This window comes from Gigantopelta aegis, chromosome 14 (genome assembly GCF_016097555.1).
Source record: "Gigantopelta aegis isolate Gae_Host chromosome 14, Gae_host_genome, whole genome shotgun sequence".
NCBI lineage: Eukaryota > Metazoa > Mollusca > Gastropoda > Neomphalida > Peltospiridae > Gigantopelta > Gigantopelta aegis.
In genome coordinates, this window is record NC_054712.1 from 26,490,332 (window position 1) to 26,505,080 (window position 14,749).

The 14,749-nt window shown below is 31.9% G+C and overlaps 2 protein-coding genes across 2 annotated transcripts in view; one reads left to right on the plus strand and one right to left on the minus strand.

Annotated features, from left to right (window-relative positions):
• Positions 1–259, minus strand: part of LOC121388099 (probable phospholipid-transporting ATPase IIB) — a 46,064-nt gene extending 45,805 nt beyond the window's left edge. The window contains exon 1 of the mRNA XM_041519314.1: positions 191–259. Coding sequence (XP_041375248.1) covers positions 191–225 — 35 coding nt within the window. The 5' untranslated portion in view covers positions 226–259. The remainder of the gene's footprint in view (positions 1–190) is intronic.
• A 202-nt stretch (positions 260–461) lies between these two features.
• On the plus strand, positions 462–11,325 carry LOC121388884. Its single transcript, XM_041520413.1, has 6 exons — positions 462–558; positions 4,503–4,692; positions 6,477–6,557; positions 7,791–7,980; positions 8,486–8,654; positions 9,757–11,325. Exons 1-6 carry the CDS (start codon positions 538–540, stop codon positions 9,988–9,990), a joined length of 885 nt encoding a protein of 294 aa, XP_041376347.1. The 5' UTR covers positions 462–537; the 3' UTR covers positions 9,991–11,325.
• Positions 11,326–14,749: the final 3,424 nt, after the last annotated feature.

A 14,749-nucleotide genomic window follows, 5' to 3' on the forward strand; every position in this document is an offset into this window, starting at 1 on the left:
AAAAAACGCCCAACAAACAAACATGTTTAGTGGGTTAGTGGAACTGAAAGTTGGTTGGGGTAGGCCCTATAACAAATTAAAATTTGAAGCAGAGAAGTGACAGCTGTTAAGCATATCTTACGTTAAAAAGCAAAACCTGAACACTGACCATCATAAAATATAAATTTCTGGTTTAAAATCGTTAACTTACCGTGGCCGTCTTGCTATTCGTAAACTCACAGACATGTGATGTTATTTCTTAAAAATCTAAAGACGGAAGTAAGTGCCCCTTGTGTCATAGTGCTACTGTTAGATCTTATGCATCATTTATTGTTTATTAGCTCGGTAGATCACACTATGTGTATTAAGTAGTCATTGCAAAAAACAAACTATCATCTACATATTGTCAATATTATTTTGTCAGTGTAATAACTCACAATTGTTAATGTTATAAGTGAAATTTGTATGTTGTCCACTAGAACCGGAAGTCAACAGGTGTCATGGAAGCTTTGCTCTTGACAACGGAGCTTATCTGACGGTCAAGATTTAAATGGAAGCATGAAGAGTCAAGACAACGAGGTTTCATACTTTGCATAATATTTATTTATAACGTGTATTCGTAATATATGATCATTTGTAATATTAACTTTTGTAAAAACGAGCGCAAATTCCACTAGAGCCGATCGAGAGTTAAGAAATATGGTACGAAGACCATTTTTCGTGGATGTTGTATTTTCGGAGTGGGTGTTTGGACTAATGTATTCCGTGAGATTTTTAGCAGTAACAATAAAAATGCTTTTCAAACAGTTATGCTATAATTGGACTAAACAATACTGCTTGTTGACGATTTTTCCGTAGCGAGTTTTTCCAAAAAATTCAAGAGTAGATCTATTTAGTAATCATTTTGGGTTATTAAAAAATTACCTATTATTAATACATTTTGTTTTGAGATATTTTACTGGTCAAAAAAGAATCAAAAGGATTGCACAACAGGCAGAGCCTATATAAGTGCTCTCCTAAACAAGATGGACATCAGACAATATTCATAATAATATATATCTAAAGCATAATAACAATGTCCAATGGCATAAAATATTTAACATAATTAATATATTTTAATATATAGTAATAAAAGGTAGAGAGTAGATAGAATAGAAATGGGATAGTTGAGAAAAAATATGATAGTAATGATCCTATTGTTGGAGCTAACCTTATATTGCATGTAGTATACAGTAATAATAGCTGTCCATTTTGGGTCATTCCATATGGACTTAACTAAAGTCAAGAAATCTTCCACGGTCATCAACTCAGATTTGGCTCACATTTAGTGTAAGAGTATCTCTACTCAACATAATTGTACATATCTTACCTTTATTTCTTCAAATATTTCAACTTGTTTTTTCATCTCCTTCATTGTTCAATGATTTTGTCAAATTTAGGCCAGTTTTTGCAAAAATGCACCAGTGAAGGAGATAAGACAAGATGAAATTTTGATTTAATAAAAGTAAGATATGTACATTATTTGGAAAACGTTTTATTGCCATGGACAACTGCCGACATGGTGAACTAACTAATCAAAAACTTGTAAAAAAAAAAAAAAAGTAGTTTTTTTCAGCCGGAACCACTTTCAAAGACTCTTAACTGCAGTATAGTCAATCTTCTTATTGCAGGCAAACCTGTCCACAAATAAAAGGAATCCAGCATCAATAACCCTCTCTAACAGATCCTAGGCTGACATAGTTCATCAAGATTAACCTCAAATGCATGTGCAAATATAAGCCAAGGTTAATCGAGCAATTTTGCTTCGAATGGAATTGCAGTCAAAATAACAACTACCATCAAGTTTTCCCACAGTTATCCCCTAATTCTGTATTGTTATCTATTTCGAGCTTATGGAGACCAAGAAATACTTACTTTGAAATTATCTTTACTTTGAATTAAAGGAAATAAGTCTGACTGTGTGGTGGTTTTTTAAAACATGCGGTTATTGTTATCTGCCCTTATTGGAGGGAAATAAAACTTGGAGCATGGGCGTACATAGGTTCGACCGAACCCCCCCTGAAATCGCTTTTTTTATAATTTAATATATCTGACATTATTATATTTACTCAACATAGAAATATATGCCCAATATCTCTGCAATCTATTTTGGAACCCCCTTTTCAAAACTCAACATAGAAATATATGCCCAATATCTCTGCAATCTATTTTGGAACCCCCCTTTTCAAAATCCTATGTACGCCCATGTGGAACAGTGTTGTATGTGAAAAAGGATCGGTGAAATCATTTCTCGTTCCATAATAAATGCAAAAAAAACATAAAACTAAAAATGAATTAAAGTTAATAAAATAACTTAAAAGTAAAAATAAATTAAAGTTAATATAATAAAATAAAATTATATAAAATAAATTAGTTAATAAAAAAAAAAAAACATTTATTAATTAAGGAATAGAAATGAAATAAAAATATAATTTAATTACAAAGATATTTTTTAAATGTTAATAATACATTTTTTAATAAATAATAATAAATATATATAAATGAAATCAAACTAAAACATTTTTCTCATATGCCAATAATTAAAATGTTACTGCTAATGTTAACAAAAAATAATACTTTAAAATAAAAGTTAATTAATTTCTCTACAAGTAACAAAAATACAAGTACTAAGTTTTAAACTGTTACTTACCCATCTTTTTCTCAGTTTTCTTCTAAAAAAGTCCGGGGGGAGAAGGCAATCAAAATTATTTTTATCTTGTTTGCCAGTACGTTAAATGTTACTGTTGTCCCTTGCTCACCACGAGAAGGCCAGAGAGTTGAACAAGATATACCAAATTTTATGTCTGTTGAGTATTTTCCATAAATTAAACAGAAATAATTCTTCATTAAAAGTTTCGAGCTGCACTGTCCTAACGGGATGGCAACATTCCTTCAGCTTATTGATAGGCATTATTTATCCAGTAGACTGTCAACCATGTGCACCGGTTAGCTGGTTATACTCAATAAGCTGAAGGAATGAAGTTATATAAAAATTATAATAATGGAAGCCCATGCAGAGTTATCTTTTCATGGGTCACATGGATTGGAACTACCAGTCACAGCTTCTGAAAATACAAGCCTGAATTAATATTAAGTAATAAAAATAGTGAATGCCTACACAACAGTTTGTAAATAACAGAATCATTAAAATTTTGATTGTGTCGTTTTTGTCTAATTAGAAAATTACGACCCACTAGCAAATTTTTATTTGGCTTTGAAAAATTTTTCAGCACTGTCAGTTTTTAACAAATAATTGAATTGAAATGTGGTAGTAATTATAGAGGAAATAAAAATTAAAAAGTATGGCTCGAATATTGTGCATCATGCAGCCAGTGTGAAAATATAGCACATGTTGTAATTTGTCGGTTGCCAGATCTGTAGTTCATGGCGGCACAGAATGTATTTTGTCCCATTCAGTTCAATGTGTTTAAATTTTTACTGGTACCATACTCGGCAGATCCAGACCCAAATATAGATTTGGTGTGTTTTGGGCCTTATTTGTAAGTATATATAGGTGTATGAGTTGGGAATTCAGTAGCCCATCTTTTAAGGGAAAAGGCTTGATGTTTTAGTACATAACTAATAATTTAATAACAGTCAAATTATGAAGTAGGATAACATGTCAGGAAAGGTTTCTACAACTGTTGCTGTTTAATGGTACATTTAACTCTTATGCAAACAGCAGAATAGGCCTAGTGTCAACATTTCATGGCAAATCCTCCATCCAGCCTTGTTAAAGTACCATCATATGTACTGGTATATAGAAATGCATGTTGGAATTTAGAAACAGCCCCTCAATCAAAACTCTTATTTTTTTAAGTAACATATGTGAGAAACATAAGCATATGAGACATTCCCCCCACCCCACCCCCCACCCGAATCCTGGAGAAAATTCTCAAATTCAGGCAAAAATAATAGAGAAATTCGGGCAAAATGAGCTGGCCTGAACACTTTTCATCATGTATTTTCTTTATTCTACCCAAAATATTAGTTGTAACCCATGTAAAAATGCATAGTGATTTGTTTGCAACCCTATATAGCTGTTTGGCAGTAATGGTAATATGAATAAACATTGTAATCCAGATTCATGCAAAAATCAGCCCCCCCCCCCCCCCCCCCCCCCCCCCCAAAGAAAATGGGAGCCTGTATGCCTATGGTGAAATATCCCACAACAGACAAAAATAAAAACATTGTGACAATTCTAGAAGCCTACCAACCTATGGGAAATAGCCTGACAGAAGGGAATGGAAAATGTATTTAATGTATTGAAATGCATCATAGGTGCGAAAGAGAATGGGATGATCTTTTGTAAAGGCTTAAATATTAAAAATATTCTAGAGACAACAACTTTAACTATTTTGTAACATACTGAACTTTAGCACTTAGCTATAAAATTAATATTAAATAAATTCATCTATCATAATAATAATGTAATGGTAATAAATATTTTTATACATGTTTGTTTTGGGTTTTTAAAATTTCAGCCAGAGCAAGATCCATTCTTGTGTACCTGTGGTCCATGTAAACGTTTCTACAAGGAGTCATTTGGTGATGCAGCATCTAATTTAAAGACACCTCCAAGCGTCCGTGCTCTTGCATCATCAGGCATCGCAGCAAATAAAGACAAACTTCTTCATTATGGTGACAGGGTACTCGTTGATAGCAAAAAACCAGGTAAGAGACATACTACAAAACCAACAATCTTTGGCCAGAGGAAGGCGAAGATCACTGTCTTTGAGATATTTCTGTTTCTTACACACCCGTTGGTGAGAACATCATGCTTATTTTTGATAACACATTGGTTGTTAACACACGTACATGTGTTAACAATTTCAAGACATATGACTGGTTGCTCCTATGTGATGACCAGGTCACCAGTGTCATGTATCCAATGAAAAAGAACACAGTGGAAATAGATTACACTGTGATGTATAATTAACCTGACAATCATGTCTGCGATGCATAAGTTAGCTACAAGTGCAACAGAAATAAATAACTTTTAGTCAAAAAAGATGTTAAAATTTGCTTAAAACTTGGTTTTTGAGGGTATTTAAGAAATAGAATAATACATTCGTGTTCATTATATACCATTTATCTCACAACTCAGTTAAAAACAATCAAACTCGCTTTCTCTTATTAGATACATTTTAAAACAACAATTTGAAGAAAGAACATGATACTGACAAACTTTTAAGTATATAAAACGTAAACTCACACTTTTTAGAATATTCATAGCTTATAAACAGCATTAAGGCATTTATAAATAAAGCAGACAGTGTTAGAAATGGTCACTTTACATTGCTAACTAATCCTGTATTTCCGGTAAAATTTAATATAGTCAAACAGGTATTAAAGACGTATAAATTATTAAATCACGAAATTACTACACCAACATCACAAATAAGATGTAGAAACCAAGGTTTTGCTTTTGACTCAAACAATTGGGAAACTATTATAAATTGCCAAAGATACAACTTTGATATGCTTTGAATACAGAATTATACACCAGATACTAACAACTAATACTTTTTTTTACATAAAATTAAATACACAGATACTAACGAATGTACATTATTCACCAGAAAGATTAACACATTTATTTTACTATTGTAATAAAGTGACTGATCTGTGGCATGCTGTTGTAAATTGGATTTTAAACAAAAAAGGAATTCAAATAAAATTAAATCAAACAATTATTTTATTTGGACAAATTGGCGATACAAAAGACATGTTTATAAATTGGCTGTTAATAAATATTAAATATTATATATACAAAAATGGGGGGGGGATGAAATAAATATAATAGCTGCTCAAAACGTAATGCAAAATAAATACGAAAGAGACAAATGTATTCTTTTTAAAAATTGTAGATATGAAGAGTATTTGAGCACCATGGAAATGACTTTTCAGTCAAGAAAGTAATTTGATGGAAAAAAAGAGAAACAATTATCAAGCGAGCGCTTGACGTGAATTTTGACATTATTACTTACCACTATAATTACTACTACAGCTTTTCTTGTTAACAGTCTTTCTTTCTAAACTTATCATTATTTTATTACATCAACCAGCCTATTTAAATATATTTCTATTATCTAGCCATTTATAATGTGTTATTAATATTACTATCTACATGTAAATATGCATTAGTATTAAATATATCATCATCTAAAAAAAAAAGAAGAAAAAAAAAAGAAGATATATCCATTATGCTTAGCTGTTTTTGTACTCATATTTGACTAATAATATTTTGTACCTTGTTTGTTCTACAGTAAGTAACTGGAATATCAAAGGCCGAGGTATGAGGTTAACTATCTGTGGGAAAATGCATATAGAAGATCTCTTGCTACAAATTGGTTTCCTTTGAAGACTGCGAGTCAAAATTACCAAATGTTTGACATTCTATGTGTTCTAGTGGTGTCGTTAAACAAAAAAAACTTTTAAATTTTTGTTTGTTCTAGGAATTGTCCGTCATGTGGGGTTTTTGGATGACCAAGCAATTTCACCCAAGTTGTATGTAGGAGTGAAACTTGATGACAATGGTGAGAAATTGATTTTCTTATGTACTGTAAATCCTGAAATTAACGCGTCCCTAAATTAATGTGACAGTAGGCAGATTAAAATGTGACATGAAATTAATGCGAGTGGCCTCCCTTTGAAATATTACTTTCCTAACAATACATGTCTGTGTACTTTTTGGTTAAATCTGAGTTACAGGCGTCTTCAATGAGATGAACTCACTGACATGTCAGTGTACACATCAGTTAACCTGTTTAGTCCCTTGTGTTTTTGGTGAGATCAACTCAAAGCATATTTTTGCAGAAATCATTTACGTAACATGTATAGTTATCTAAATTTGACTTAACATTAGGATACCATTACAGTGAACATGAACAGTTAAAACAAAGAAATGGTTGATCTCAGGATTAGTGTGCTAAAACCCATTCACATGCGATGGATTGTGTTGGCTTTTGCTGGACTATTGGACAATTAGTTTGTCTCGCCTATGATGCATTGTGCTCCAGTTGTTTTATAAATGTATGAGACATTTACTCTTTGTTTGTTTTAATAGCATGTGACACATAACTTGCTGGACAAAACACAGAAATAAATATGTCATATTATTAATGTGAATAACACAAACTTTAATTTTTCACATTAATATTATGATCACATTAATTTCAATATCTACAGTAATTTGTTTAGTGGAAGAATATCAATTTTATAACAATAAACAATGCAATTACATGCATCGAAATTACCCACTTGTTAGAAATGCATCAGTTTGGTCATTTACTGTATAATATTCAGTGTCTTATGCTTTTGTTTGTTTATACTTATTTTCGTGCTTATATCCAATTAAGGTTCAAACATGCATTTTTGGACACAAACGAGATGTTAGTCCAAGACAGTGGGTTAGGAGTCCATTTGTTAGTGGTTAGTGAGAGAGATGTCAGTGTAGTGGCCTTACACCTACCCACTGAATATTTAAACTTACTTTGAGTGGGAGCCAGTACTGGGACACGAGCCGGTACTGAGATTCAAGCCCAATACTTATCAGACTGTATGTCTCATTTATTTAAAAGAGATTTCAGTTTCATCCCTTTAAAATTGTGTTCAGTTCACTGGCCTACAACATGAAATAATTAATATAAAATTATTTTATAAATTTATTTTGTCTTGTTGATCATGTTGTTATGAGGACAAAGGCTAGTTTAAAAAGTACTGAGGTGTTATTAAACAAAATTAATATTGCCTTCTGTTTTTTACCTCAGTGAATTCAGTGCACAATGGTATATATCATGGCAAGCGCTATTTTTACTGCCCTCGAGGACATGGCACCATGGTGAAGTTTAATCGGATAACCATGATGAAGAAGCCAGTAGACCGACCACCCCTAGATGGCAATAAGATGTTCCCAAGTTATGATGAGGTGACCAAACGTCGTAAAGAACGAAAGAAAAAGTAATCTCATATGTTTTAAATTGATTATGTTTAAGTAAAATGTATGCTATAATGTTGTAGGGTTTGTTTGGATTGTTTGGGAAAGTTTTCATTAGGAATAGAACTAATTATCACCATTGATTGGCTGTGGGATGTTTAGACTAGTCGATAAAATATTATGGGAAAGGGGTGGAATGCAGTACGGTTAGAGGTCAGGTTAAGTATTCACAAAAAGTAGAAAACTATCAAAGTTTTCTTCTTTCTTTAATATTTATTAGTTTCAACTGGTTGAAATGGAATTAATTTTAATTAATTAATTTTAAACGAATTTTAAAACATTTGGAAGATTCTATTCCAAATTAAAAAAAATACCTGTGTTATTAGTATTTTTCAGAGAATTTTAATTTTTTTAATGTAAATAATAATTTTCATGTACTTACTTTTGTTTGAAACCCAATAGCTGATTCTTGTGGGTTTATTTGCTAAAATAATTGATTGTGTAAAAGGGTTGATGAATATTTTTCAGATTGGAGGCACTCTATGCCAAGTCAGCCTCTGGGTCACACCGACCAGCTGCAGACCCAAACTCCAAGCCTCCAAGAATCACACCAAAGTATTCAAAAAGCTTCTATCTGAGAATAGGAGTAACTCCACAAAAAACTCATTTGAATGACCCAGATGACATAGCAGTAAAGGTGATTAATAAAAATGATTATCTTAAACACCTGTTGGTGAGCACATCATTTATTTTTTATAACATATACTATTAACACATATACGTATGATAACAATTTATAGACATATGATTGGCTCCTAGATGATGACCAGATCGCCAGTGCCATACCATCTAATGAAAACAAAGTTAAAGTTTGTTTTTGTTTAACAACACCACTAGAGCACATTGATTTATTAATGATCGGCTATTGGATGTGAAACATTTTAAAACTTTTGAGGATATGTAAGAAATAGGATACTAAATTTATGTCCATTAGATACCATTTATGTTACAATTCATTGTTTAAAAAAATATCGAACTCAATTTTGCTTGTCAGAAATATTTTAAAACAACTTGTAAAATAAATGGTATCTTGTAGTATTCTCTATTTCAGCCCATGTAGATACTAAAGAAACACAAACATATAAGCAGATATTCTAACCATTTTTATAATGGAATGAGTAATGAAACATCATCCATCAGTGTGGTTTGGACTGATGTTTTGAAACAACACCATGATCAGGACTATTCATATGGGGACTCGGGTTAATAAAAAAAAATATATATATATTATGTTTAGTTTTATTTTCTTAATTTCTTAAGTTATCTTGGCTGCATTCAGCCAGACCGATAGATTGTTTTATGCATTTCACGTTAAACCAATCAAATAGTTTGCTAACGTTAGAGGAACATTCATTGGCTGAACTTAGGGCTTGTTTCAACGTACTAAATTATCACTGATACAGAATCTCCATTTTTATCATTTTTATTAGCAAATTTGCTAAATAAATTCTGGATTATTTGGGTCATTTATTAATGTGAAATTGGTATATGTGAGGGGTTTTTTTTTTCTGTTTCTTACACCACCACCACCCCCACCCCCCCACCCCCAATTTTTTTTTCCTGTTTCTTTTATTTCCTATTTCCTATTTCCTTCTTTCCTATTTTTGTTTATAATCATATACAAATCTCTATCACTTGTAGAGATTTGCATGGTGAAATCAAATAAATCATTTCCTGTGTTTTATGACATGTCTCAGTGTGTAATACAGATGCTAAGAAACTGTTTGTGATGTTTTTAGGATTCTCAAGAAGAGAAAGTAAAACGTCAAATCCAGAAACAGGAGACAGAAACGTCAGATGTTCGCCAGATGAGGAAATGGAAACAAGAATTTGGAGGTGATGAACAAGCTGAGAGAATGGCTGAAACACTTAAACGTTTACATCTCGCATACAAAGAAGGTTTACAGTTGACGAAACACAGGCATTCTGGATATTTTTCTGATGAAAGTACAGAAGATGAAAGACATTTGTAGGGATGGGAGGGTTTTATTTTATTACAACAGACACTGAGTGTCTATTTTTATCTCACAAAAAATAACTTTGATCAGCAACTTTTGTTTGGTGCGGTGTAGTGGGAAAAGAATATCAGTTTCACAATATACAAAAATTCTCAGGAAAAGTATTATGTTTTAGTTATTTCCAAAACTGTGATGTTTCTTCCCCATCTGCATAGACCTTGACCGAAGTTACACACTGCAGAAAATAGTTTCAGTACCATTTTCTCCTTACACACCCATTAGAGAACACTGTGAGATTTATATTACATACTTTGGAGATCAGTTGTTGGCTGGTCCATGGCGACGGCCTAGATATCAAATCCAAACTGTCCATTGAAATTAATACAAACGAAAATAATATTTGTTTAATGACACTGTGACACATTTTAAACAATGCCATGTCTACTCTTATAATAAAAAAAAAAGTTTTTAAAAATTAGCATTGCCTGCAAATAGGATGGATCTTGAAATACAGGTTTTTGCGAAAATTCTGTGCTGACTTGTCTGTTTAGATGGGTCATCTTTGATCCTCTATTTTATGTGTGTATTGAGTGCAGCTTGATGGAAATGGATGTGTGCCTTATATCTTAAAATGAAACATATTTATGTCATACTGATAATCTTACGGGGTTCCTTTGTACTTCCAAAACCCCTACCCTATGGGCAAAGAATCTTTTTTATGAATTTTCATAGACACAATAGTGTATATAGGGATTTATCCAGGTGCTGTACAGTATCGAACATCGGCATCTTCCCAATAGCAAATGTTACAGAAAATTCCCAATTTCTTGGCTATAAATTCCCAATTATTCACCTGATATCATCTGATATCAAAATCTAATCATCATCAATATATATACCATCTAAAACTTAATCTATTTACCAATTTAATTTTATTCACATCTAAGCTGAACAGACAAAAAACGATTTCATGCTGTTTACACTGGTACTCAATGATTTGCTATTCTAAGTAACACACTGTAGGCATAATGCAAACGGAAACAAGTCATGTTTTAGGTTTAATCCCCTTTGTGCTAAGAAGCACATACGGCTGTAACCAGAGATCACCACTGCTGCCTATCTTTTGCCAGCTTCTCCAGCAGCCCCCAGCTCAGACTGCCCTCTCGAATTTCCTTCTCTACTGTCCTTCTCGATGTTTCTTTTGGTCTTCCTCGTTTCCTTTTTCCAGGAGTCGTCCATCGCAATCTGATTAAAATTAGCTCTACTGGGTCTAGCCAGTAGATCTAACAGAATTGTGTGGACTCCCATGTCCAGGTAACATTTCATCTATAAATAACAATTTAAATATTGACCAATTACACTTCGCCTTTTATAGCGTTATTTGGGAGCATACAAATTCTAAAAATATCAGGCAAGACTATTTATGCAATAGGCGAACTTGTTGGTCTATTTCAACATTGAAAAAACAGGGAAAAGTGTAGTAATAAACTTTGGATTGTAAACAGATTTTATGGCTATACCATCACGGTTTATTTTTTCCCCGTCTTGAAACAAATTTTATATAAAATTTTATATTGTAATTAGTTTCCGGCATACTTCGTAATTCACCCGAATTATTTCGTATACCCTCAGCATAATCCCAAATGTTTTCAAATTCTTTTGAAATCACTGGCATGATTTTGCAAGTAAGGTTTTGATTGGTCGAATGAAAGGTCAACTGGACATGAGCTCCAACAGGCTGCTGTTAGATCCACATGTAATAGTGGAGCTAATTTTAATTAGATCGAGTCCATTGGAGTGCCACTCTTGGTAGGGCTGTTTGAGACATTCTGATAACATGGCCAATTCAGCACCATCTTCGGCGCTTGATCTCCGTAATGAAACTGACCTAAGCAATGTATCGATCTTCTTGGGCAGTACATACAAAAAATGTTGTTCCTTGTATTTTATTTACCTTCAAAAAATAGGATATCACTTGGAATTTGAAATAATTAAATAATGTGAATATGTTTGGGGTCTTTTGGGTTTTTTTTTTTTAAAGAAATATGTATATTAGCAACCACCAGTTTTGTATTTTTTAATAGTACACTAAATAATATATATTAATTTATTTGGAATAGTTAATAGTATTTGCACTTGTAAATAAACATATTGAGGTGGTGGTGTTTTTTTGTTTTTTTTAACTTTCTAGTTTATAATTATTAAGTGAAAATCAGAAAAATGAAAATAGGTGAATTTTGTTTTATTATATATTTAATTAAGAACAATGTATTAAAACAAAATGAATATAATTAATTATATGTTTTAAATAATATTACATATGCATAAATTCCGTGGCCCCCAAAATTCTCAATTATGACTAAAATCGTGCTAATTTTCCCCAATCCAATCAGCCATGGGACTCTGGTGAAAAATCCTGTATAAATCCCTGATGTACCACAGACTTTGATCAACCTGTCATGGGACAGTGTTTGGGAAGGGAGAAAACAAAGTCCACTGAGGGCAATCAGTTACATGTATAGTCACTGAATCACAGCTTAACACAAATGAAACAAACTGCTGTATGTGACACATTGACTGTGCAAGCAAAAGTTCTCAAAATACTTTAGTTGGAACAGATCTTAACTTTTTACAAGCAGGGCCCATGCTTATAAAAAAAAATCAGTTTGTTTTGTTAAATGACATCACTAGAGCACATTGATTAATGACCACAGCCTTTGATTGTTCATGTCTGTATAATTCATATACGGAAACAGGGCTAGCTCTGGATGTGCAAACAAATTTGCAAAATGTACTATTTAACTTTAAAAATTGCAACCCACCCCTCCCAAAATAAGTTATTTTGTAACAGAATTTCAATTATTACATAAAATTATTTCGCTAGCTCTTGGAAATAATTGAATTGAAATGATATACTAATCTTTTATCAAAATTCAAAGTTTAGGCTCAAGGCTTTAATAAAATCTAACCCATATCAATAGCATGTACACTTCTAGTTAAAAGTTGGGAGACTAACAAAGTTTTGAGTCAGGACTTCAAGTTTTGTAAGCACAGAGTTTGGTTGGGTTTGATTTTTGAGAGAATACTAGAAATAGAATACTATGAGTGGCCTTAGATATCATATACCTTACCATGAGTTATCAAACATACAAAACTCACTTTTGATCATTAGATATGCTTATAAATGACTCGTCTATTGTAAAAGAAAAGGATCAAAATTTAACAGTGGTTTAAAATTCTTATTGCACAATGCCAATGCAATGTGAAATTTTAATTTAGAACAAGAATGTATTGCCGTCTTGAATTTATAATTTTTGTTTCTCTATTTATACTATATAGTAAATTCTATGAAGCTGTTTGCTATATAATTTTTTATTTAATGACTATAACAGTAGGACAAGTAGAAAAATGTATGGGACAAGTAGATATAGGTACTTGGTACTTTCCCTATGGCAAGTCATTTTTTTAATTTTAACTTTTAAATTTTTTTTTAATTTAGTATGATTTTGACAAAAACCAAGTACATGTACCATTTTTGACTTTCTGGGACATATAGCAACCTGAACCACCATTCTCAACTGATTCTGATGCCTGGAAGAGAAGAGTAATTGTTTATCTAGTTTATAGTTTTGCACTGCAAAGATTCCATTAAATGTATTGCAGTCAATGTATATTTTATACATGTGTACATTATACTGGTGGCCAATATATTGGTGAAACAGCTTTAACAGAACTAAACTACAGTTAACAGCAGCTTTTTGTTCTACGATAGGTGTACACTGACTGAATGGATACAATTATTTATTTTGACTTGATTTTTCCAGTACAGTGACAAATAATTATAATATTGACAATTCCCACACTCACCCTATACGAGTACAGCTAGAAGATGCCCTTAAAGTTAATATGTAATTTTAAAAGCTTTGCAAAATGTTTTTGGCGATTACAGTATTTTTACTGTTAACATGCATATTACTTACAACCTTTTGTTTAATTGATCAATTTGGCCAAACTAAACATGTTTCTGGTAATTGCAGTGAAACTCCTCTAAACTGGACCCTCTGTAAACCAAATTCCTTTAAAATTGGACATTTTTCATGGTCCCTTTTTAAATATTGGTACAGTGCATAACCTCTCTAAAGCTGATATCCATGAAAAGTAGACTTTTTACTTGGTCCCTTGATTGTCCAGTTTAGAAGGGTTTCATTGTATATGCAACAAGAAAATGTTATGTACCAACTACCTTGGAAACTAGGATCAGCTACTTTAATTTTATCTTAAGATTACACACACTAATCAAAAACATCTTGTTTTTAAATGAAATACTTAGTTTGAAACCATATGTTCCAATTTTGTGAAATATTAATTAATCATGTTTTTTTAAAACTTTTATACTGTGTGCCATTTTTGGAGTTGTTTTCATTGTAGTTTGTTTTTCACCATGCAGTTTGTATATCATGTATATGATTGACTCATTTTTAAATTAGTTTTAATTAGTTCTTGTAAGATATTTTGCTTGGCACTGTTTTATGGGCTGTGTATTGTGTGATACATCTGAACTAGATATGTGTAAATATTTGTTATTTGTATGAGTGTGTACCAGTGAAATCATATTCCCTCCATTAACTATATTTTGTGTGTGTGTCTCTTGTTGTTTTCACATACACATGTATTTTCATTAAGATTTTATACAATGTACATTGGTTTGAATAATAAATTAAAGTTTGTATTATGATTTGAGAGTTATTATTTCAAATACTAATAAATTACAACA

Coding starts and splice junctions, on each gene's coding strand:
- LOC121388884 (XM_041520413.1), top strand. CDS start 538: ATGAAGAGTCAAGACAACGAG. Junction 559..4,502: donor TGAAGAGTCAAGACAACGAG/GTTTCATACTTT, acceptor TTAAAATTTCAG/CCAGAGCAAGATCCATTCTT. Junction 4,693..6,476: donor CGTTGATAGCAAAAAACCAG/GTAAGAGACATA, acceptor TGTTTGTTCTAG/GAATTGTCCGTCATGTGGGG.